This window comes from Macaca mulatta, chromosome 15, assembly GCF_049350105.2.
Source record: "Macaca mulatta isolate MMU2019108-1 chromosome 15, T2T-MMU8v2.0, whole genome shotgun sequence".
In the NCBI taxonomy this organism is placed as follows: domain Eukaryota; kingdom Metazoa; phylum Chordata; class Mammalia; order Primates; family Cercopithecidae; genus Macaca; species Macaca mulatta.
Genome location: NC_133420.1, coordinates 48,445,243 through 48,470,807, shown reverse-complemented (window position 1 = coordinate 48,470,807; position 25,565 = coordinate 48,445,243). Strand labels below are relative to the sequence as shown.

General features: G+C 41.0%; 1 protein-coding gene across 7 annotated transcripts in view; it reads left to right on the top strand.

Annotated features, from left to right (window-relative positions):
* Positions 1–25,565, top strand: part of PALM2AKAP2 (PALM2 and AKAP2 fusion) — a 525,798-nt gene that overhangs the window by 287,107 nt on the left and 213,126 nt on the right. For 3 of the 7 annotated variants that reach the window (XM_077965341.1, XM_077965342.1, NM_001371502.1), the window contains 1 exon segment: positions 4,843–4,944. In XM_077965341.1, the coding sequence (XP_077821467.1) occupies positions 4,843–4,944 (102 nt within the window). 7 annotated transcript variants of the gene reach the window in all.

The window sequence follows — 25,565 nt, the reverse complement described above, 5'->3', positions numbered from 1 at the left end:
CTTAGGAAATGGCCCAGGGAAGAGTTTCTGTGGTTTTACCTGTCACCCTGGATTATAATTCCTGCCATCTGTGGTTATCACCAAGCCTGGGTGACCTCTTTATCATACCACATCTATTAGCAAAGAAAGAAGTTTGAAGGTGGGAACACATACATCCCAGAATGTGATTGATGTAGATAGAGCGACACTGTGGTGAAGCACATTCCAGTTGAGGGACTTTGGGATGTCTCTTTATCTTCTCATTCTTCAATTCCAAGGCCCCGAGTTGCCAAGACCCTCTTAGAATCAACCAACTTGCTACAAAAAAACAACAAGATATTATTATAGAACAATGATGACTTAAGAAACACTGTTAATTTCTGATACATGCAGATTACAGAATCCAGGTCCGGTTAGGATTACATAACTATACAGACACTGCAGATAAGCAGCAAAAGCATCCCAACTTACGAGGTGCTGTGAGATACTTGCTGGTGTTTGTGTGTGTAATGACCCCATCTCAGGTACTCTAGGTGTGTCCCTCTATGCATGGCAGAGGAAATAGAGATACCGTACTGCTGGATCACCAGTGGCTTTTGATTACATGATAGCCTGGGCAATCAAGAGCAATTTATTCTACTCGTGAGTAGAATCTCCTGGTCATATACATTCTGACACTCCCTCTCTTCCCCTGCTAATACACATTGTTGTTATATAGCAGAACCCTCATCTATTGGGTGGGTTGTTTTCACTGTCTTAGGCATAATGTCTTGTACAACTATAAATTGAATATAGTATATCTTTGGTGCTAATTCTTCTCTTTACCCACTGAGGTGATGCAAAACTCTTGGCCAGAACAGGCAAAGGAAAATGTCTGTCCTGGGCCTATCTCAGTCCTTGGTGTATGATATTGATCTTCTTAGCTTCCGATCCCATACCAGTCTGTGGTAGCTTAGAGCCTTTCCCACATCAAAACCTTCATACCGGTTATTCACAAACCTCAGTCTTCAGTTGCCTATAAATTATGTGTGTGTGTGTTTGTTTTGAGATGGAGTTTCACTCTTGTCACCCAGGCTGGAGTGCAGTGGCGCAATCTCAGCTCACTGCAAGTTCCACCTCCCAGGTTCAAGCTATTCTACTGCCTCAGCCCTGCAAGTAGCTGGGATTACAGGCGTGAGCCACAGTATCCAGCCTAAGTTACGTTTTAAGAAGAGTTTTCATCAATCTTGTTTCTCTGGCTTTAGCCGTTTCGATTCTTCATAGCTACTGTAAATATTTCAGCAGGATTAGAGCTAAGAAGCAGCACTCATCTTTAATTTCTACTCTATGGTGACTGCTTTCCACCTTCTCTGGCAGCAGGGAGAATAGTGGAAGACTATTCTGACTGTGGCAGGAAGAGGGCAGCTTATTGATTGAGGCCACCTGAAGAAGTTTTTCCCATTGAAGGTTTGGCAGGCCTGTTTGTTACTCTTTATGCTGGTCTATCAGACACTTCCTGTCTCTAAAACCTTAGGGTTTAGTACTTAATGATATATTGAGGGGGCTGCTCTGTCCTCTTTCTGATGCCCCATTCTCCACTCCCTTGTCTCTCTCTCTCTCTTTTTTTTTTTTTTTTTTTTTTTTGAGTCAGGATCTCACTCTGTCACCCAGGCTGGAGTACAGTGGCGTGATCTCAGCTCACTGCAACCTCCGCCTCCAGGGTTCAAGCGATTCTGTCTCAGCCTCCCAAGTGGCTGGGACCACAGGCACACACCAGGCCTGACAAATTTTTGCATTTCAGCAAAGACAGGGTTTCGCCATGTTGGCTGTGCTGGTCTCAAACTCCTGACCTCAAGTGGTCTGCTTGCCTCGGCCTCCCAAAGTGCTGGGATTACAGGTGTGAGCTACTGTGCCCAGCCCATTCCCTTATCTCTTAACAGAAGCCATGTAGCCCAACTCTCCAAGTGCCGTAGACTTCAAGATTGTAGCCAGTAAACATCTGGCAAAGGTAACTCCATCATCCACTCCCATCTGGCAGGGAGCTGTCTCCTGGAGGAGGCTGAGACATAAGTCCTGGGAATCACATGTTCTTTCAGATGGAAAATTCTTTGTCTGTAAGTAGTTGTTTTTTGTTTTGTTTTGTTTTGTTTTTTCCTGCTAAAACATTGAGTATGCAGACACACATGTGACCAGTCCATGAGATCTCACTTGGGCTCCAGCCTCTATCTTATTTGAATGCAGAAAGTCAAATTCACCAAGATCCCATTCCACAGACTTCTGGAAATTATCAGTGAATCTTGGAAGTTCTACAGATCTGCTCTTGTCATCCCTCCTCTCCTAAACTGTCCCTGTAGTCCTAGATTACTGCTTTGGTCTTCCCACGGACAGTTGTTACCCACCTGCCCCTACCCCCTCAGGACCACTGGCCTCAAGCTGCTGCTCTTTCTCATTCTGCCTTGTGCTGGTTTGGGGCACAGACCCTTCCCACAGCCTCCCACAGTGGGAGTTAAAGGAAAGAGAAGACTGTGACCTAAGTTTAAGAATCATGGAGGTGGCTCACGCCTGTAATCCCAGGACTTTAGGAGGCCGAGGCAGGCAGATCACAAGATCAGGAGATCGAGACCATCCTGGCTAACACAGTGAAACCCCGTCTCTACTAAAAATACAAAAAATTAGCTGGGCATTGTGGCAGGTGCCTGTAGTCCCAGCTACTTGGGAGGCTGAGGCAGGAGAATGGCATGAACCAGGGAGGTGGAACTTGCAGTGAGCCGAGATAGCGCCACTGCACTCCAGCCTGGGTGACAGTGAGACTCTGTCTCAAAAAAAAAAAAGAGAGAATCATGGAGGTGCAGTTCAACATGGAGAATAATGCGCAACTTCAGACATGTGGCTACACTCACAGCCCCTGACTCAAATGCAAAACCATCTTCAGGGGGTCTCTGCAGGCTGCTTTCCAGCCATCTCCCAGCCTACCATCATCTCAAAGGCTCCGTTTCCTTCCTTGCAGTGAGTGGGGCCTTCAACCATGTCTGCCTTATCCGAGATCCAAGCTCCAACACATACAAAGCATCTGAGATGGAAAGCAACTTGAGCTTCATTCCACCCTAAGTCCTGCCATCCTAATCTTCCTTTCTCATTCCTTCTCCCCAAATGGCTAATATGGAAAAATCTCTCTTTTTTTTTTTTTGAAACAGAGTCTTACTCTGTTGCCCAGGCTGAAGTGCAGCGGCACAATCTTGGCTCACTGCAACCTCTGCCTCCTGGGTTCAAGTGATCCTCCTGCCTCAGCCCCTCTAGTAGCTGGGACTACAGGCGTGTGCCACCGTGCCCAGCTAATTTTTGTATTTTTAGTAGAGACGGGGTTTTGCTGTGTTGGCCAGTATGGTCTTGAACTCCTGACTTCAGGTGATCCACCTGCCTTGGCCTTCCAAAGTGATGGGATTGGATTACAGGCATGAGCCACCGCGCCCAGCAAAAAATCTATTTTCTTAGAGATACTCTACCTTTGCCTATGAACATAATGATCTGATGTCAATACATTCTGGACTGTTCAGAGTCACTTGCAAGTCAGCAAAAGGTCTGGTTGGTCTAGAAGTGAACTAAGCCTAGTCCAGTGTCTGTTTGCAATCCTCTTCAGCAAGAAATGAAAAAGAAAGCTGCTAGAACGGAAACAGTATGAGTGGGAATGCAGAGGAGGGGACAGTGGTGAGAAATGCGGAGGAGGCAGAGGCTATGGAACAGATTGGATACCAGGAGGGAGAAGAGTGAAGGGTGCTGCTGAGGATCCCAGGTGAACTGTGGTGCTCATGAGCCAAGATAGAGGACAGGAGAAGCAGCAGTTGAGCAGAGATACAAGGTCCATTTTGCACATGTTGAGTTTGAGGTGATTGTGGGATATTCAGTAGAGACATACGGTGAGCAGTTAGATGTAACCATCGATGACTGATGGACGTTCCAGGATTTTGTGATATGGTCGTGATGCAAGGAAGGAATCACATCTCATGGAGCCCAGCTTTCTGGAATTTTCCTGCTTTCACTTTCCCAGTTCTCTCTGGGGTGTACCCAGATTCGTCTTGTCTCACCTCAGGTGTTTCCTCCTTTCCTCTGATACCTTGGCATGCTTGCTAATGTTCATGCTCCCCGGGTCTCACCTCCCTAAAAAGGCTTGTCGAGGTATTTGCCCAAGCAAAGCTGATGGGCTCCTTCTTTTGCACAGCAACATTCCCTGCAACTGGGCTAATGGTGGGCTCAAGAGGTGTTGTCATTTAGAATCTCAGGACTTTATATCTGAAACACCAACCTGCAGTATTGAAAACATGAGATCAATTCTGAAGTCTGTTTATTTGTTGTAATGCATATAAAGTTGGTCTTTTGAATGAATCAGGCTCATAAAGCTATATTGCCAGTTCAGGGAATGAGCCCCATAATAATCAGACACAGAAAGCTTTATTTCTGGTATAATCAGACACAGAAAGCTTTATTTCCGGTTCAGAGAGTGGATCTGTTTTTCAGTACTGTTTAATGTACATTTCTAGTTTGATGTTTTCTATTTGGTCAATCCCACCAAATTGATAATGGCTCCCACAAGCCCATCTCTGAATCTTCCCCCCGTCCCTGAACTCATTGTCCTCCTAGAATCTAGAGATTTCTGATGACTCTTCTGAAACATAGAGCCATCCTGGGGCTTGAGCTCTCTGGCCAGGATCCCTCCTGCCTCAGCTACTCTGCTGAATACCAGTCACTGGGCAAATGCTAGTCTTTGTTTACCCTGATCCTCCTGTTCAGCGGTCCATTATGTAGGGCAGACAAGCTGCTGTCTCGGCAGTGAACCCATTGGGCCTCCCAACACTGTGACTAATTGTATTCCCTGTTCTCTGCTACCAGATGCAGTAAATTACATTTCCTCCCAGCTTCCCGACCTGCCAATCCTCTGTTCACGAACTGCAGAACCATCACCTGGGCAGGACGGGACCAGCAGAGCGGCTGGTAAGTCCTGGGGACCTTTGGATGCTAGGATGTTCCAAGGGGCTTGCATTTCAGTGAGCTTTATTAATGAGATTAGTGCCCTGCTATCCTTACATAGGGGGACAGCCTCAGCCCAGCCTCAGACGCAGCCTTCACAGTGGCCACACAAGGCAGGCACCGGCCCCAGATGGGTAATTGAGTACCAAATGGGAAGGAGTTCTGAGGAAATCATATGGCATTTCACCTCCGACTTCGGGGGAGTCTTTCTTTGGTGTTTGTGGTCCTTCTATCTGTGTTTATTCTCAAAGTTCATCTGTATTCTGCCTCTAGGGATTTTCATTTTCCTCATTGGAATTATACAAATTGAGAGAGCCATCCATGATGGAAGCTGGGTGGGAAATATTTTCAAAGCCTATGGTATCTTTACAGAATCCTTTGGGAGTTGAGCTATTTGTATATTATGAATACATATATTCCTAAGTCTTCCCATTTCTGGAGTTATTTCTTAGCCACTGTGGTATATTTGGGAGGAAAAGAAGCAATTTAAAGAACACATGTTTCTTGCTAATGTTTCTCACAATTGGAAATTTTACAAATACTACATTTATGAGTAAATTACATTTCCTCCCAGCTTCTGAGTGTTGAGTATAGGGAGAACCATGCTTTGCTCTGCTTAATGCAGACATGCCTCAGAAATCAGAACTGGAAGGATGCAAACAATAAATCTCTATACCAGCCCTTATGATCTACACAGAAGTGCTGAGGCCTGGGGGTTAAATGGAAAAATGAATTGCCCAAGGTTGCATGGTTAGTTACAACATAAGTGAATTCAAATATGAGTATCAGATTCTGCTTTGCATATTCTAGGTAAGTGTACGTTTAAAATAAATCACATAATGACAGATTTTATAAGCTAAAACAATCATGGATGTTTAAGCCAGAGGAAATATTTTATATAGGCCAACCTGGATATTTTATGAAGCAAAGAATCCCTCCTTATTTTAATACAAAAATAAAATAAAAGTCAAGTAAGAATTAACGTAGTTGTCATGTCCACTGGCTAATTGAAATATCTGTTGGGCATCTCAGTAAACAACTTAGCAGATTACTAAGTCCCTCCCCTCTGAATTGTACAGACTCAGAGTCCTAGAGATGGGTGGGACCGTCAGTGGTATCTGGTCAATCCAGAGCCAGTTCCCCGTCTTCCTGGACAGTGACAGGATGGATAAACAGGAACCTGAAGCCTGCAGTTATGCTTCAAAGGACTCACTGGCAGTCACTCTAACATTGAACTCTTTAAGTACTCCAGGGTGCACTTCTGAGGTCAACTTAGGTAAAATGTGTTTAAGAGTCACACACATTCCCTCTAGTTATTAGAGACTTGGGTGTTGATGATTCCTGATAGCTGTGGGTAAACAACTTCTCAGGTCCTCTGCACAAATTCCTGCACTTCAAAGGACACGGGATATGATCCAACATATGGATCAGCTCATGGGAGGGTAGGGACAGTGTATGAGAAATAATTTTAAGAGAGAGAAAAAGAATTTGAGCAGTGTGGGTAGTCAAAGAGTTTAAAGTTCAAGAGTAACACATGAATGTGATTGTAGTGATGTGTAAGTAGGAATGCACATTATTTCCACAACCCAGCTCCCTTTATCTTTGAAGATCCTGCAAAACGTAATGATTTTAAAAGCCAATGCATTTGTAAAAGTATAATGTGATCAGAATCTTTTTAAAAGTAAGTTTACATATGTTTCTGTTGATGACTTAAGAGTTAATTTGCGTAAATGCATCTACTGTGGGATTACATATAAGTGGAGCTATGGAAGGAATTGTATTTGTTATGATGAACTCCTTTGTCCAGGCTGTTTAGGGAATGGGATGTTCAGATTCATGATCAATTGTGGTTAACAGTGACTACACAGAGCATGTGTGGCTTACCAACCAAGAGAATTCACTAGAATTCTCCTAGATACAGTCCATCTTGCTTTAGGAATGTCCTTTTGGAAATTTATATAAGTTCAGGGACATTTTGACAAATGTCACTTGTCGTTACTAAGTAGTATAACAAATATCCTGGTTGTTTGGAGTTTGGAAGGTTTGGGACTCTGTATAAATGGGAATTTATTTAGAATCATTACTTTTCAGAATTAGGAGACATCTATTCCAATCCTTTATCCAAACATTGAATCCTTGACATAGCAGCCCTGTGAAGAAGTCCTCAAACCCCAGTCACACACCTCTGTGATCCAAGCTTAATCTTCCTCCAAGTTACCCATTCCATCTCTAGTTGGTTCTGACTATTGGGAAATTCTTCCTCTGATGGAGCTATCATTTGTCTGCCTTCATCTTCCACCCACTTTTCCTTATCCTGCCCCCTGGAGCTATTCAGAACACATCTAAGTTCTAATTTCCCTTCAAGTGTTAGAAAATCACTGTTATTTCCTGTTTTTCCCAGATCCTCACTCTAAATCCCCTTCATGCTCACAGCCCCAGTCTCTCCAGCTGGTATTGAGATGATGAGATTGCCTTTAGACACTCTCCAGCATTCCCGTTCCTCCCATCTGAACGCTCTTCACTTGGTTGCTAGTCTACTTGATGTGTCATGCTTAGAGCTACCCAATGCCTCCTGAGCTAGGCTCCTCACCCCCAAAATAGAGCATGACGCTGCAGACCATGTGGCTGACTTTGCTGGCAACACGTCCTTTCAGCTTCAGTTTTGAAAGGCCTCAAAGTCATTTCATGTGTGCCACATCAGCCTTGCTCCCTTTATCCATAGCATTGTTGTTTCTGAATCATTTCAGCTGAAATGTTCAGTCTGTTTCCCCTAGTTATACATATACTACTTCACCTGCTCATACATAGAAGGACCTACAGAATTCTTTCGTTTTTTAATCTCAAAAGGCAAAACTAAGCATGAGCTATGCACTTTTCTGTCCTTTGTAGATTTGCTATGACTATTAAATATCTTCTTGTTAGTTGTCTCTCAGGAATGTTCGGGGTTTCATGGAGGCACTGAGGAACCACAGCAGGAAGTCGGGGAGGGGAGTGATGTCATGGGATTTGACAGGGCTCTGACATTCCCTCCTATTTCAAACATGCGCAGTTCCTCCATCCTTGTGTTTACATATCATGTTTCCGCATCAGATTTCACTTGAATCTAGGGCTTAACAAGTTTTGAAAGTAGAAAACCCTCTTCTCTATTGTTAGGGTCTTTGTAGCTCATGATTATGGTATCCTCATAGCCTCACTTTGCTTCTCAGTTTAGTACCCCCTCAAACCTGAAAAAACAATCTTTTATTATTTTTTATCATCTCCCTGCTAAAAATGTTGCATGTTGGAACCAAAGTCAGAGCCCTGTGGCACACCATTAGAGATCTCTTGGGCCTTGATAACCCTAAATCGACATCTTTGGAGTATGATCATGCAACCACTAACAAGTTAATTGTCTTAACACCCAAGGCACAAATTTCTGTGTAGTCCACAGGAATATAAGGGATTTTGTGATGATCCAAATACGCTGGATCTTTTCAAATGCAATTTGCCTATTCTTTCCAGAGACCTTGAACAAAAAAGAAAATGAGATTAATCTGCATAGTTTCTGCTTGATGAGCCCATGCTGGCTCTTGGTCATCTCTGTTCTTTGAAGCACAACTTTAGAATTTAGCTAGCCTTGATGTCAAGCTCCTTCTATGTAGTTTAGAATCCCCTCATTTTCATTTTTGAAAATCAGACCTTTGAGTGTCAGCTTCCAGCAGCTTTCCTGGTATTCAAGATTCTTGAGACAAATTCAACATGAGAACCGGGACCCTGATCCCAAAGCACTGACAGCCTTTATATCCCTGCAGTGCTTTATTATTTTCTAAGATTCTCCGCTCGTCTGGGCTTCACTTCCCTTTCTGCCACTTTCTTTCCGGCACTTTACAGGCTGAAAGCTCTCCTTCTTGACCAAAAATAGAAGAAAAATCAGACATAAGAAATTGGCTTTCCTTTATTATCCATCAACATCACAACCTTGCTGACTTAGTTTTGTTACTACTAAGGTGTCTTGGAAAAACAATTGATTCACAGACATTTTTGATCACTTTTTTTTGGCGGGAGTTTTTTATTGATACATAATAATTGTACATATTTATGGGGTACATGTGGTATTTTGATACATTCATACAATGTGTAATGATCAAAAAAGGGTAGTGAGGATATCCATTATCTCAAACATTTATCATTTCTTTGTGTTGAGAGCATTCAAAAATCTTCTAGCTATTTTGAAGTAGACAATAAATTATTGTTGGCTTTAGTCACCCTACTCTGCTATTGAACATTATAACTTATTTCTTCTATCTAACTATATTTTTGAAGTTAGAGATTGCGCTTTGGGATGAGAGGAAGAAGCCAATCGAAATTAATTTCCTCATTTTTATTGTCATTGACATCACAATAGTCATCTTTACATTTCCAGCCCAAAGAGAATATGTGAACACATATGTATATGTATAACCATTTGCTCAGAGGGATAAGACTACCCATATGTATGTTCATTTAACAAGTCAAGCTTGTGTATTGCTTGTTTATCACATGCCAGGTGCAATGCCAGCTCCTGGATGTTTCTTTAACTGAGATGACCCTGACCCCCCATGGATGACACTTACGATCTGCTTCCTTCCTACTGTACTTTACACATCACTGACTGGTGAACCACGCAGGGTGTTCACAGCACCGTAAAATATCAAAGTTGGATACCTTTCATTGTACAAATGAGAAAATGAAGCCCCAAAATGGGGTGTGATCTGGATAGGAATTCTGATCCTATCTTTCTCCCTCCTCCCATCTCCCTGACTAATGACAGCAGAGCATGTGGTGCTTATATTTTGTATATGGGCTCTCAGCCTGTTCCTCCTCCCGTAATCACAGTGAATGAAAGGAACTGAGCTGGGAAAAGCCTGAATCAATGATTGAACTTTCCATCCTCCTGGAATAGTCTTGTTTTGTATACTCTTGGACCGATGCTCAAATGTATTCATGTCCATTGCTCTTCCCGCCTTGCTTGTGTCTGTTACTCTTGTTCCCTCCTCTAGGCTCCCTACAGCCCTTACCATTGCTTTCTCTCTGCCAAAGGTGAAGGCAGCAGGCAACACGGTCATGTGTAGGGCCAGGGGGATAAATCTGAATCAGAACCAAACATTCTGTGCTCCTCAGACCCATCTGTCTGGGCCCTGCAGAGCAATCGCTTCTCTGCTCAAAACTCCCACCTTGGTTTTTAGGTGGGCACCTTCCCCAGAGTCCTCACACTCCACTCCGCACCTGGGTGTTTTCAGAACCTAGAGACTGGAATTCTCAACCTCCACTTAATGTCTGTACTCCTTCAGGGCATTTCCCTACTGATGAAAGAATTATTAGGGAGCAAGAACCAAGAAAACCAAATGAGGAGGCCCAAAATCAAAGTATCCATGCAGTCATTCATCTGTATCCCTTTGAAGAAGCTAGCAACATTGGTTCTTATTCTCTTTAATAAAAAGGGCATATTAAAATAAAATAAAATAATTTTTAAAAAGAGCATATTACTCAGCTGTCTCACTGGCTTCTTGGAAGGAGTAGCAAACGTGTTTTATATACTCCAAGCTCATTGTCATCAATATATAAGGTTTGGAAATCAATAATTAAATACATAATTTAATAAAAGCATACTTCCAGATTTCAGCCAGCCTGTCAGTGAAACTTCCATTGAATTGTCTTCTATTTCTTGTCCTCCTTCTCCAGGTCCTTCATCCTGGAATATTTCAAGAGCTTTCCTTCAAATACTTTTCTGTATGTCCATGTATGTTTCAAGATTTCTTTCAGGGCTCCCTCAACCCTCCACAGCACTCCCTCCTCATTTTTTTAAAAAGATGAACAAAGGCACCCAGCCCTTTGACCCTCATCATTATACAAATTGTAGTGTACCTCTGACATGGAGAAGCTGGAGGGAAGACAGGGCAGGTTAGAGAGTATGCTTTGTGCTTTGTGGTTAGAGATGAAGGGATGATAAGCATGAGAGGCTGTTGGTATAAACATTTGGCAGCAATAGAAAGTAGAAGAGTTTTTAAAATTGTGTGCATCAAAAATAAGACATTGCACTGAAAACGTAAGTCTTATTTTCCTACTGGTTCATGTATACTCTAGTTCATGCTTTTGAATATTATTGGCTGACAGCTGAAGCAAAATATAAGTGCTTACTCATAAAGACGACATTTAAACATTCACACCTCTTGCATGGCTTTCTAAAAGGCCTAGATAACATTCTCATATATGTATCCATGAAGACTAAATATTGCCTTTGGGTTAAGCCAGAGCTTCTCAAAGTGTTCACCTTTGTTACCCTTACTGGAGGAAAGAGTGAATGCAGAAAGGAATGTAGAATCATACTCTTAAGTGTGATTTGTGGTTCCTCTGAAGCCTTATGTTTTATCTAGGAAAAAAATAGATATGCATTTTGTGACATAACATATCTAAGTTTATTTTATTATAAAATTATATAAAAATGCTTAAAATATTCTATGCTCATATTCTAGGAATATTGGAAGAATAGTGTACAACATGTAAATATAAATATGTAACCCTAATAAAACCATGTCACATGTGGTTCAGTCCCAGAGCCATGTCACATTTAAAGAAATACAGCTTAAAATCACACACCAAAAAACCATTAAGAAGGTGTTCTGTTCTTTAACTATTTCTCCTGAAGGATATTAAAAGGGACCTTGGCTGGGTACAGTAGCTCATGCCTGTAATCTCAGCACTTTGGGAGGCTGAGGATGGTGGATCACTTGAGGTCAGGAGTCTGAGACTGGCCTGGTCAACATGGTGAAACCCCATCTCTACTAAAAATACAAAAATTAGCCAGGCATGGTGGCATATACCTGTAATCCCAGCTATGTGGGAGGCTGAGGCAGGAGAATCGCTTGAACCCGGGAGGCAGAGGTTGCAGTGAGCCAAGGTCGCACCACTGCACTTCAGCCTGGGTGACAGAGTAAGACTTTGTCTCAAAAAATAATAAATAAATAAATAAATAAATAGGACCTAATTTATATCTCCACTAGGCAATACTTCTCATATTCGCTTTTCTTTCCTCCACATATCACCTGCTCTAAAACATCATTTACCACCACAAAATACTCCTTCTCTATCCGTATTTCACAGTTTTTACTCTCTCTCCCACGAAACTCCTTTCTCATCAGTGTATATGTGGATGTACTTAACCTTTCCAGCAAAGAACTTTTCATCATCCTCTCTCCTTTCTTCCAGTCTCTGATTCTAGAACAGGCAAAGATTAAAATGAGAGAAAATTGGACCAACAATGATCCCAGCATTCTCATTGGGTGGGCAGAGGGATAGGGACATCTGTAAACATCCCCTTGGTAATAATTTGTATTTTTATCCTATCACATATAGATATAAAAATAGAAATATTTTGTTATATATTCTGTATTGATTGCAGGCCAATGTGTGGATTTGATCACAGATTACTGAATGTTTGCAGAATAATTATCGTACCTACAAACTAACAATTATTACTTTCCTTATTTATAACTATGTCCCACGAGTGTTTGTTCATAGTGATAAGATATAATATTCGAATCCCAGACTGTGCTTTTTAAAATAAGTGTAATATTTCGAGAACAGGCTTTTGGAGTCCATGCAAATTTTAAATACCTATTCTATTCCTCTGATGGCACATTTTGTGAGAAATCAGGAACTAACTGAGATAAATGTTTATTTGGATACACTGTCATTGTGTGTGCCCATGCACCTCTATGACAAATATTGGTTGGCCTCCCATTGAGTCACTTGAAGAAACTTGAGATCTTTACGCTGAACAAGTGAAACTTTCAAAATGGATCTGATGAAAACCAAATATGGGATTTTGTTTAATAATCTTTTTAGTTAAGTGTTAACCAGGAACAGATTGTATCTTATTATGCAAGCAGATGGAACAATATCATCACTGTTATTATTTCAAACAAGTTCAAACATTAATTACTGTGTGTACCGTTTCATTGGTGTCATATTATACCAACTATTTGTTACTAGATTACAACAATCATATTAGACTCTTGAATTATTAGCCTTTGTTTCACAGATGTGTATATTAGGTACCTACTATACAAATGGCTCTAAGGTAGGTGCTGACAGGGAGGGGGCGTCATGGATAGGTGTTGGGCAAGAAACTAACCCTCAAAAGATCCTAAAAATCTATGAAGCTGATGAAACATTCCCACAAATAATTATACAGCTGAGTGGTAATTGTTAAGAGCCTTCAGAGAAGTTTAGAAAAAGTATTGAGAAAATTTTAAGAAGAGAAGGATGACTTAGAGATGGAAGGATCAAAGAAAGTGTATGGAAGAGGAGGCAGTTGACCTTGGCGTTAATCAATGGGTTATATTTGGATATGTAGAAACTCAAAACAAAGGCATTTCAGGAGAAGGGAATCTTAACAAAAGCAGGAGATATTTAAGTCTGGGATGGTGTTATTTGGTTGTGCTAAAGGGAAAACGAGCACTAGAACATATGGTTGAAAAGAGAGTTTGGATCTTCTTAACACAGGGAACTTATTCAGAAAGAGGTAGGGACTCAAGACAATGATAAGCAGACACGGGCTAGATCTCTAGGAGTCTAGAGGAGCAACAGGAGGCTATCTAGGCAGAGGGACAGCAGACACACGAATGAGCAGCCGTGGGAGGAAGTTGAGTGTCCTGGGAATAGTGAGAAGTTGTTATGGCCACAATGTGTTAAGAATGAGAGAGGCCGCAAGACAAGGCTAGAAAGGAAGGTTGCAGACACATCCTGAAGGGAACTATATGCCATGCTGGGGAGTTTGGTGTTTATTTTCTAAAGACACAAGAAACCAACAAAGGGTTTATGACTCAAGTAACTGTGGGCAGGATGGAGCACAGGCTGTCAGGGGTCGGCAAAATTTTTGTATAAATGGCCAGATTTTAACTATTTTAGACTTTGTGGACCATATAGTCTTTGTCGCACATTCGTTGTTTTCTTTCTCTTTTCTCTTTCCTTCCTCCATCTTTTCCTCCTTTTCTCCTCCTCCTTCTTTTTTTTTTTTTTTTTTTAAATAAACACAACCCTTTACAAATGTAAAACCACTCTTAGCTCCTCTGGCCATACAGAAACAGGGTCAGGCTGTCTTTGGCCCTCTGGCCACAGTTTGCAGTCTCCTGGACTAGAGCAAGAAGACAGAAGTGTTAGGTGAAATAAAAAACAAGGCTGTTGTGCAGAGAGCAGAGGAGAGCCTGAACTAAGGCCTTGGTGATAGAAATGGTGGTGAGGAGATGGATGAGATATATCTGAAGTAGAATTATTTACTGTCAGTGAGTGTTTGGCTGTAAGAAAGTAGGAAGAAAAGAACAAGTCAGACGTGATTCTCAGGCCTCTGGCTTGAGAGACTAGGTAGCAGTGCTGCTGTTATTTGGCACGGAGACTGTGGAATAGTTTTGACAGAAGAAGCTGGAGTCAGTTTGGAAGCTGCTGAGTTTGATGGGTTCATGGCACATCCAGATAAAGGGCACTTGGAGCCTGGTGGCTCTGTGGGCCTGGTGCACAGTTTCTTCCCATCCGGGAAGCCTATGAGAAACCAATTTGGAAGTATGAGGTGTCACAAGAGTCTATAGGACAGGAAAGAGCTGTCCTTAGCAACCCCAGACTGGCAGCAAGATTTGGGATGAATTAAAAAGGATACAAGACTGAGAGGCAGGGGCAAGGGGAGGGGGAGACCAGGTAGGAAGTTCTTCCAACAATCTAGGGAAGAGGAATTGAATGTCTTACATTGAGTAGTAGCAATGGAACAAAAAGAAGACAACAGATGGGAAAGCTATTATAGGCAGCAGGACTTGGCGCTCTGTGCATGGAAGATGAAAGAGGCCTTCTGCGATCATTGTCTTCAAATTCCAGTGTCCTATTGTGATGTTACTTCTGTCTTGTGCTTTTCTTAGTTCTTATGTTAGGTACCTAGCTTAGTGACTGAAGTACTCACCGGGCACATAATATGAATGCTCTCATGCCTTTTCAATTGTTGAAAATATTCTATTGTATAGTACAGTGGAGGATAGCCATTTCCCACCTTGAAAAACCTTTGTGGAAATGTAGAGAAAATGAAAACACTTGATGAAAGAGGTTTTTTTATTTATTTAAAATTTTGGAAGTGGAACACATTTAAACCAAGGGTTTGTAAATTGTCTGTCAGCTGGGGAAGGCCTCAATCAAGGTAATTTGCATGTTGCCAGCCTCCCTGAAATTCTTCACACCAAGATCTAAAGTCTCTTGTGCCCTTATTTTAGCAGATCTTCCTTAAATGTGTGAGTGCCATTGAGATATAGCAACTGTGCATCTGTCTTCCCAGTGCATTAAACTGCTGTGTTAAAATACAGATATAACCACCTTTGTTTACAGTGCGCACCTCACTCTAACACTCAAGATGCTTGGCAGTTAGAATAGAAAGGGCACAAAATCTTTTTTTTTTGTCTGTTTGGCAATTAACCATTCACTGGCTTTTTTTGTTGTAACATGCACTTCCTTTCTCTTGTTTTCATTCAAGCTGTGTACGCCATGGAAATTAATGTGGAGAAAGACAAACAAACAGGAGAGACCAAGATTCTCTCTACATCTACCATTGGTCCAGAGGGGGTTCATCAGAAAGGAGTCAAAGTCTATGATGATGGTACCAAAGTAGTGTATGAGGTGCACTCGGGAGGCACCGTAGTAGAAAATGGAGTGCACAAATTAAGCGCAAAGGATGTAGAAGAGCTTATTCAGAAGGCTGGACAATCAAGCTTAGGAGCAGGGCACGTGTCCGAAAGGACTGTGATTGCAGATGGGAGTCTGAGCCATCCCAAGGAACACATGCTCTGCAAAGAAGCCAAGTTAGAAATGGTACATAAGTCTAGGAAAGACCATTCTTCTGGGAACCCAGGGCAGCAGGCCCAAGCCCCCACCGCTGCAGGGCCAGATGCAAACTTGGATCAGCCAGTCACCATGATTTTTATGGGCTACCAAAATATCGAGGATGAAGAGGAGACAAAAAAGGTGCTAGGCTATGATGAAACCATCAAGGCAGAATTGGTCCTCATTGATGAAGATGATGAGAAGTCATTGAGGGAGAAGACAGTGACGGACGTGTCCACTATTGACGGGAACGCGGCTGAGCTTGTGTCCGGGAGGCCAGTCTCAGACACCACAGAGCCCTCATCCCCAGAAGGGAAGGAAGAGAGCCTAGCCACAGAGCCAGCCCCAGGTACCCAAAAGAAAAAGCGCTGTCAATGCTGTGTTGTCATGTGACCACTTCTTTCTTCTCCTTTCTTCTGGGCAGCCTGTACTCTCCATCACTCACGTAGACCTCACTGTACCACTAACTGCAATACTGTGAACTGGAAGCAAACACCTGCCTTGCCTTGCAGTTGGATTGCTTTGATCTCTCTCATTTTTTTCCTTTTCCTCACCTGAGAGACAACGTGCATGTGTGTGCTTCATTCTCTCCAAGAACTTGCTTTTCCTCTAAACCTTTCCTTGTGTCTTCAAGAGTGAATCACTTCCTTCCTGCTCGATTGGAATGGACTCTTCGTATCAGCCAGTGATATGGTAGCCTTAACTCACTTGACTGGAATTGAACCCATTGGCACTGGGGGTTTCATTTTGTAGTGTGTTCCTGTAACGTAGTCACACACTGCCATGTCCCTGGTTTCTCACTTGCCTCCTTTGCTGTGGATCTTTGTTTTTATATCTTGTGTGGCAAAATGCTGTTGGCTCTAGCCGGTTGCTAGTGTAGCCAAAAGTGGACCTTACTTAGTCTGTCTGATCTAGGGTGATGCTTTTTGCTGCCTTACATAAGCTTCCAGATTACAGTATTGTGCATTCGTGACTTTCTTTCTGTTAAAACTGAAATGAAGTCGATGTAGAAGAACCCAGAGCTTGTCACAGCTGAAATGTAGGGACTGATTCCATAACCTGCCCATCAGCGGTTGTCTCTCTTTCTATGGTTTAACCGATGAACCCTTTATATAAGAAGCACCATTTAAAAATTTCTAAGGACATGAAACAAACATTGTTTGAAGCATCAGTAGCAATTGATCTCCAAACTTAGGCAAATTCACAAGCCTTGTTTCTATTCTCTTAAAAAAATGTAAATTTTTATATTGTTTCTTTTTTCATGGACATTTTCTTGTCATGTTAATCTATTTTCAATGAGGGGATCATCTTGAGAAGTATCTTTGCAGTGACCATATTTTTAAAACAGTCTTTCCAACATACAGTGGTTGCCATGATGCTCCCACTTCATCATGGATGGTGCTGTAATGCATTAACTGTTCATCTCATGCCCGGTTGATTACAAAGCCTTGCATCTGTACTCTTTTCTTTCTGGCCCCATGAGAAAGAAAATGTTTTAGGTAACTTCAACTTGTAGGTTTATCTGCCCTTCAAAAAAAAAAAAAAAAAAAAACTTTAAAAAACTTATAAAAATTAGGAAAGACCTGTCTTTTCAATGTTAAACACTTAATTTCATAACAAATATTGAGTGGCACATAGCTGAGCTTATTAGGGCATTGTTTTTGTTTTTAGCTTCTGGAAATTCCAGAAGAGCAAAGAATATTTTTTATCTAGAACACAATGAACAGTTTTTGAAATACCTTCTCAGCACTCCCCCAAAGCAAAAAGCCACAAATGTAGTAAAACCAAAGGGAAACAACTTAATAAAGTAACAATAATATAGTAATGAAATAAAGATATAACATAACTGGTTTTAATAAGAGTTATCTTAACTTTATTTGCCCAAACATTTATAGCATTGTTATGAATTATTCATAAAGTTATGTCCCATAGTATATAGTTTTGAAAAAACATATGATATACTACATCAAGTCTAACTTCTGTGGAAAGTAGATCAGAAAAAAATAAGATAGTCTTGAGAGAATTTTATTATAGAAGCTGTCTAATTTGACCTATTTCGCTTATTCAGTGCTAAATATATATATTTTTAAAATTTCCTGGCTTGAAATTATATTTACTTCAATAGGAAAGGTAAAAACATCAGTTTTTACTTTTCAAAGTTAATTTTCTGAAATAATTGCATTTTAATGAGCACAAAATGGGTCGCTTTATTATACTCATTTTGTTTACACCTATATGTAAACAGAAAAAGTTAAAGAAGAGAAAAATAAAGGAGCTAAGTTCTGCTGTTGAAGATTATTTCATCCAAGGCTTGGTTTTGAATAACTGAGGGAAATATCTCTAAATCTCAAGTTCATCAAAACAGCTGCAATGGAATAAAACTGCTCTTTTATCGAGAAACCTGGTTTGGATGCCTATAAATTGCGCTACTCTCAGCTTCATTTTCCTGAGTACATGGTCGTTGAAGCATCATTTAGACATCACATAAAATGGCCTGCAGATAAACCTGTTTACATAGAGGGAGAACACAGTTTCAATGTCTTGGACAATCTGTTATTTTAATGATTTACTTAAGAAAGAAACAATCTAAAAGTTTACCATAGCTTATCTTTTTTACTCACTTGGGGATTCAAGCTATTCAATGTGAGTTTTAAAAATGTAAGCACAGTTAGTGAGTGAAATGGTAGAATGTAGAACCCTTGAGCTTGCTGGTTGATAAACAGAATCAATCTTCCAGAACAGATGATTCCCTGAAGGGACCTACCCTTGCCCAAGTGAACTAGTTATTCATAAAGAAAATGTTCTGCCCATCTTACTACAACACTACACACAAGAACTAAAAGATTAATGATTATCTGTATTCTCTTCACTAATTACTATTATGGGGGGATAATGATTAGCAAATTATATGAATTCGAGTTCTCTCTATACTTTTATTAGTAAAGCTTATGATTTAATGGACTTTGAAGTAAGATGTGTTACCTTTATTCAAGCTATTTGTAGCCACAGTAAATGAAGGTGTGTTTGAATATGGCATATATATTTGCATATATCCCATCATTTTCCTGTCATAATGGGGGATTCAGGCTTAGCCAGTACTTCTACGGGATGAGACCTAAAATCTCACCTATAGCAGCAAGTAACTACCCTTCGTGATGATAGTGTACATGGAGCTGTGATTGTGAACATGCTGCCTTTCCTGCTGCCGTTGGCATTCTCTCTATAAATTTTATTATGTGTGGTATCACACTCTCCAAAAATGCAGGGTATTTGGTTACATAACCAGACTGATGAAAATATCAGTAATGAAACTGCAAAACCACGATCTTTTTTGAGCTAATGTTTAGTTGGGCTTTCCTTTAAAATCATATAATCAGGCCGGGTGCAGTGGCTTACACCTGTAATTTCAGCACTTTGGGAGGCCGAGGCGGATGGATCACCTGAGGTCGGGAGTTCGAGACCAGCCTGACCAACATGGAAAAACCCCGTCTCTACTTAAAAAAATAAAATAAAAATACAAAATACAAAATTAGCCAGGCGTGATGGTGCATGCCTGTAATCCCAGCTACTCGGGAGGCTGAGGCAGGAGAATCACTTGAATCTGGGAGGCAGAGGTTGCGATGAGCCGAGATGTGCCATTGCACTCCATCCTGGGCAACAAGAGCGAAACTCCTTCTCAAAAAATAAACAAACAAATAAATAAATAATCAGTTCCCTTTAAATAGAAGGAGGAGAAAAAAATAAAAGGAGGGGTATCTCATTTGTATATAAATAGATTTTCAATGGCATTTAATGAAAGATTCTTTAATGGTTAAAATGATAAAGATTAATTCTACATATCTTGAAAAATCTTAATGACTTCTGTATTCTTAACTTCTTAAAAATATTTTCTTTCTTTTAGTGTGCAATAAGACAAACTAAGGGGAATTTTTTCAGCTTGTGTCTCTTTTACCCGTATTATTTTCCTTACATAAGCAAAAAAATAATAATTGCCTCTATAACTGATTTGACAATGTCTAGTGACATCATTTAATATTGGTGATAGGGAGGAAGAGAAGGTAGGGAATGCCCTTATGGCCAAACCTAAAACACAGTTTCCTTGAGCCTTCTGAGCAATCTTAGAATTATTCAAAACTTTCGGGAAACTCAAATTCTATTAATTTGATTTGGTTCCTTTCTGAAATGTTAATAGACATGTATTTGCTTAAAATGTCTACCTATTCCATTTAATTTCCTGCTGATAAATGTATTTTATCTACAAGCAAGTAGAATATTTTGTTTTGGTTAGGGTCAAGTTTTTATAAAAGGAGGGGAAGTATATAAAGAGAGTTTCCTAGAGATACAATATCATCTCTGGAGCAAAATGTTGAGGCCAAGTGTAAAAACAGACTATTTCTCTTTACTTCCTGCAGAATTTCATTTCAAGGGACCACTGCACACCCTTGAAAATTACCATTTATTTAATGCCAGTTGAACCAATGGTAGCAAAAGAGGAGGGAGGGAACATGGTCATAGAGACAAAATCTAACTACTATACCAGGTCTTCCTTTGTAAGAAATATTAGCCCTGTCAATATAAAACGCAGATGGACATAGACAGAATAAGCATCAAGGACTTTTTATTATTGACTTGAAATCTAGAAGCTCAGTTATCTCTGTTCATCCCTGGACCCACTGGAGAGTTTTACTCACTAACAGGTCCTTTCCTGGAACAAATAATCTCATCTCCTGCAATATTAGTTTACAACAAAAATCATTCCAAAGTGAGCCATTTCACATTGTATTTTTGCCATATGCACATTTGCTACTGAAACCATAGATTCTCGGCATATGTAAGACATAGGTGTTTCAGAAACTTCATAAATACACAATCTTTCGGGTGCTCCTCAATTTCTTAATCAAGGTGTATAGAACTCCAGTGATTAGGATAGAACCTGAAAACATCCTTTGTTCTATTGGATAGTACAACACAGCAAGAGCACAGAGTTATTTATATAATAAAACAAGTAATGAGGAAGATGGGATGTTTGATTCCTGCTACCACCAGTTCACTTCACAAAGGCCTTCTTCTGGTATTACCAGGAAAACTTTCCTGCATTTTCTAGGGAAAAAGAAAAGTCGTTTATTAGGAGCACAATGCAGATATGTATCTGTGTTTTCATAGCTTCGGCAAACTTCTTAATAAAATTCCCATTTCAACAGAAACCAAAATACTGATTGTTTGAATGTAGAAAGGTATAGAATAAAGACTACATCCTGAAAGTCGCAAAGGGGAATTTTACCAGGGCTCCTTAGACCAGCGCTCCCCGCATAATTTTTATATAACTTAAGTAAGCCTCTGCTTCCCCTCTCCCTTCTAGTCTACCATAAGAAGGTCGGAACTGTCGCACAAAAGAACTTGCTTTCAATATGAAAATATAATATGTAATTTTGGGGACTGCAGACTTTCTGCATCAAAGATCTGGACAGCCTTAACTTTTATAAAAATAATTTTTCAATGTTCTCTTTTACTAACCAGGAAAACAAGATGTTTTCTGAAATTAATGACTTTTTCTATTTTGTGTCTGTTTTCTAAGTTTTTACAGGTTGAGGTATAAAGGGTTGTCTTCTCCTCATATTGCCTCTTCATAATCACCTGGGGCTATTTTTTGCAAGTCACTGCATTTTTACAAAAAAATTAAATAAAAGGTATATCTCACAAATCATAAAATTCTCCCTAGACTTTAGACAGTCCTTCTGGAGTGAAAGAATAGAAATACAGAAAGAAAAGAATTACAGGGTGGCTTTCTTTTTATTTTCCTATGGTTAATGTACTGTATGGTATATATGTTTACAGAATGTATCTGCCTTGTGATGTTAACAAAATGAATGACAAAAAAATAGTACTGATGTGCCATTTGACAGTTTGCCTTAGCATCACTGTTTATGTTCTTCTTTTCTGTCCTTTTAAAAAAAACGCAGGTTGTATTCCAAAGCTGTATTAACACAACATTCTCTTCCCCACTCCTAGCCAGCCTTTTTCAGAGCTGTGAGTTTCATTACAGGAGCATTGAGGCAGAACCTTGCAGGTGTGGTCCAAAGGGGCTAAAGTGGGCATAGGTTGGGATTTACTTCTGCCTGTCTACCAACCAAACGCGTGTCTGTGTTCTCATACGAGCCTGCAAAATCACACCCTGCCTTTCAGGGAGACAGGCCACATGGAGCGCATGACCTCTTGCAGTCATCTCCTCACAGTCCTTCCCACTGTGAGAGAAGGAAACTTGCAGACACCCAACTGGGTCTGGGAGCATATTTTTAAGCACAGCTGGCATTGCTTGAAAAAGCAAGAGAGATGGACTCAAATTCTATGATTGAGCCATGACTGAGGAATGTGCCCATTCGTTATAGTCTAAGATGAGTAGGATGATATGGGTGGGAATAGGAGTGGCTGTAGAAATGGAATATTTTACATTTATGTATTTTTTTAAGGAATAGTATTTTTATAATGAAATCTATATGCATTATGGAGCTTGAGTTTGAAAACACCCTTGATTGACTGAGCTATTTCTTCATTCCATTAAAGGTAACATTCTGGGGAGTCCTATAGCACTAGGCCAAGCCTTGGGGGCATGAACAAAGGGCCTATCACTTGGCCTTGCACTGCCATTACATGAGATCCAGTGTTTCCAAATAGGCATTGGTTGGAAGATCGAGCTTTCTACACCTGCCATTAGGTAGATTAGATAGACGACTTGATAGCTCTGTGGGCTATACCTTTTAGTAATATATAATAATCTTTGGGAAGGAGATAGCTATTTTAAATGCAAGCAAAGCCCAGAAACTATCAAAGTCTAAATCTTTCACATATTTAAGGAGTAATTGCCACATTTGAGGTTAAGGGACCACTCACTCTGGTGCATTTGAGAAAATATATGAAACGGTGAGTCAGAGCCCTCTGACCGTCTTCAGTCTATACATAAGCAGATAAACCACCAACATAAATCTTACAGGAGCCAGACGTGGTGGCTCATGCCTGTAATCCCAGCAGTCTGGGAGGCCAAGGCAGGAGAATAGTGTGAGCCCAGAAGTTCAAGACCAGCCTAGGCAACATGGTGAGACCATGTTGTTTAGTCTCTACTAAAAAATACAAAAATCAGCCAGCATGGTGGCGCACACCTGTAGTCCCAGCTACTTGTGAGACTGAGGCAGGAGGATCGCTTGAGCCCAGGAGGTGGAGGCTGTAGGGGGCCGAGATCTCGCCACTCCATTCCAGCCTGGGCAACAGAGCAAGACTCTGTCTCAAAAAAAAAAAAAAACAAAAAACAAAAAAACAATTATCAGATATTATTGGCCTTCTACATAACACAGGGCTGCACCGTATTTTTAGAGTTAAGTAGATACAGGAAAAGATTGTCTTTATCCACAAAGGAGATTCTGAATTTTTAGAGTTCCTGAATATTTTCCCCCAAGTTTCTGTCAAATTCCTGAAGTCCCATCCCTATCACACTCAGTTTTCTGAAGCTCTTCCCCAACACCTGCTCCTCTGTCTCGCAGACAGAGTTGTCATGTCTCAGAAACTACTCACCACTCTTGTGAGACTCTCTTCCCAAGCATCATCCTTCCTCAGGATGAGGCCTTTTTCTACTACCCAAGAGATCAAGACCCTTTTTCTAACAAGACAAGGTTATATCTACTCCATTTTTCAAGAGAAATAACTCCTCTGGTTCCCATGCAAATCGTTTAAATTCCTTCATCACCAGAATCTCTCCAACAGGCCCAACTCCAGCCCAGCTGTGAACACTGCTGTCATGGAGACAACTCCAAAAATGAAAGAACTATGCAATTGCCTGAAGGTGCTAATGGAGAGCCAGTTTACTCTAATCTCTTATTACTAAGGAACCTCTCGGTTTTGAGATTAAGTGGGCAGGGAGACATCCAGTCACTTAGTTTTGCAATGACAGGTCTTGATATACACACAGGCCACCAGGCAATGCCTGATCCGAACTATTCTGTATGTAGCTCCAACTCCAATTCTGTGATACCCTATTCTGGCAGGTGGGAAGAGTTCTATTCTTTGCAGGGTTCTGGAACATTCTTTCCTCCTCTCAAGCTCCTGACTTAGGAGAGTCAAAATCATACAGGGGTTCCAGAAAATGTTGTGTCTGATGCAGCTTTTCAGTGAATGTAGGTTGTTGGTGAAATTTTCAGCTTTAGCATCTCACTCGGGGTGAGTGACGTCTCTGTAAATACTTTCATTTGTGGTTGGTTGGTGGGGGTGGGGTGGGAGCCTGTCGTGCTTACTCTGAATTAGCTTACTGGGCTAGCTGCTGTACTTTGTAACCTGAAGTGTACTTTGACTGTTCTGTTTCCTTCAGATGAAAAACAAAATAAAAACTGACTTCAGAAAAGACACTGCCAGCGACAGCTGATGCTGTACTTGTAGCTTCTCTCTGTTCCTCTGTACAGTATTAATAGACAATAAACTGCCTTTTCACTGCATCTACCTCTGTGTGTCTGTGCCCTGATTCTTTCCCCTTCTCACCTGCCACTAGCGGACTTCAGGCCAAACTGTGTTGGGAGCACCTTCTGCTGTTCACTAAAACTAAACACTAACCCAGTGCCTCTCAAACTCCAGCGTGCTTCAGAATCACCCGGGGGTACCTGTTAACAATGTGGAAGCTTAGTCGCACCTCTGGAACTCAGATTCCGATTCCCAGGTGGGGCCCAGTAGCATGCATTTGTAATAATGTCTCCAGGTGATTCTGATGCATTGGTACCTGGACCACCGGTTTGGGTGCCCCTTAGTGGGAATCCTCATGGCCCACCTGTTGTAGTTGGTTTCTACACTAATCCAATTTCCCAACATGTCCTCCCTCTAACCCCGTTTGCACGTCTCTCTCCACACCTGTCATCCTTTTCTTGTTCCTTGCAAGCCCCCAGCAGCAGCCCAGACCGTGATCAAACTTGGGCTGCCCCTTAGGCTAAGTGACAGGGTTCATCTGGTGCAGTCTGCTGTTTAAGAGCATCTGAAGACACATGGGGACTTTGTTTCTGTTGGTCACCTCTCTTTACTTGGAACAGGGTCAGCAAAGTTTTTCAATAAATGGCCAGATAGTTTTGGCTTTGTGGGCCAAATGATCTGTTACAACCACTCAGCTCTGCTGCAAAGCAGCCATACATGACATTTAAATGAATGAGTGTGGCCATGTTCCAATAAACTTTATTTACAAAAACAAAGGCTGGGTCCGATTTGGCCTATGGGCTTATAATTTGCCAACCCCTGGCCTCAAACAGGGCCTGGTCCATAGTAAGTGCTCAAAAAAAAGTTTCAAAAAAATTATCGCATGAAAGAATGAATGAAGAGTAAATGTGATGCCTACCACCTGCAGAGCTGTCACAGAAAATGGTTTTCTTTGAGGATATTAAGTAAATGAATCAGTTGGGAGTTCTCATCTGGTTGGGTTCTATGGTAGTTTTTTTAATGTCTTTATGCATGGAGGGTAACTTTAAAGATGGAAATATGAATGGTGTTTTATAGATTGCTCAAACTGCCAGGTTAAGATTGACAGGAGTTTCAACCAATAAAAAGTGGAGGAAATGCAAGAACATCTTGTCCTCGTAAAAAGTGCTGGGGATACCAGAACTGGGTGCTCCCTATGTACCTAAGCATTTGGTGCAGTTGTTTGTGGAGCTGTGTTTTGTCAGATTCATCTTACACAGTAAATGGCAGGGCTT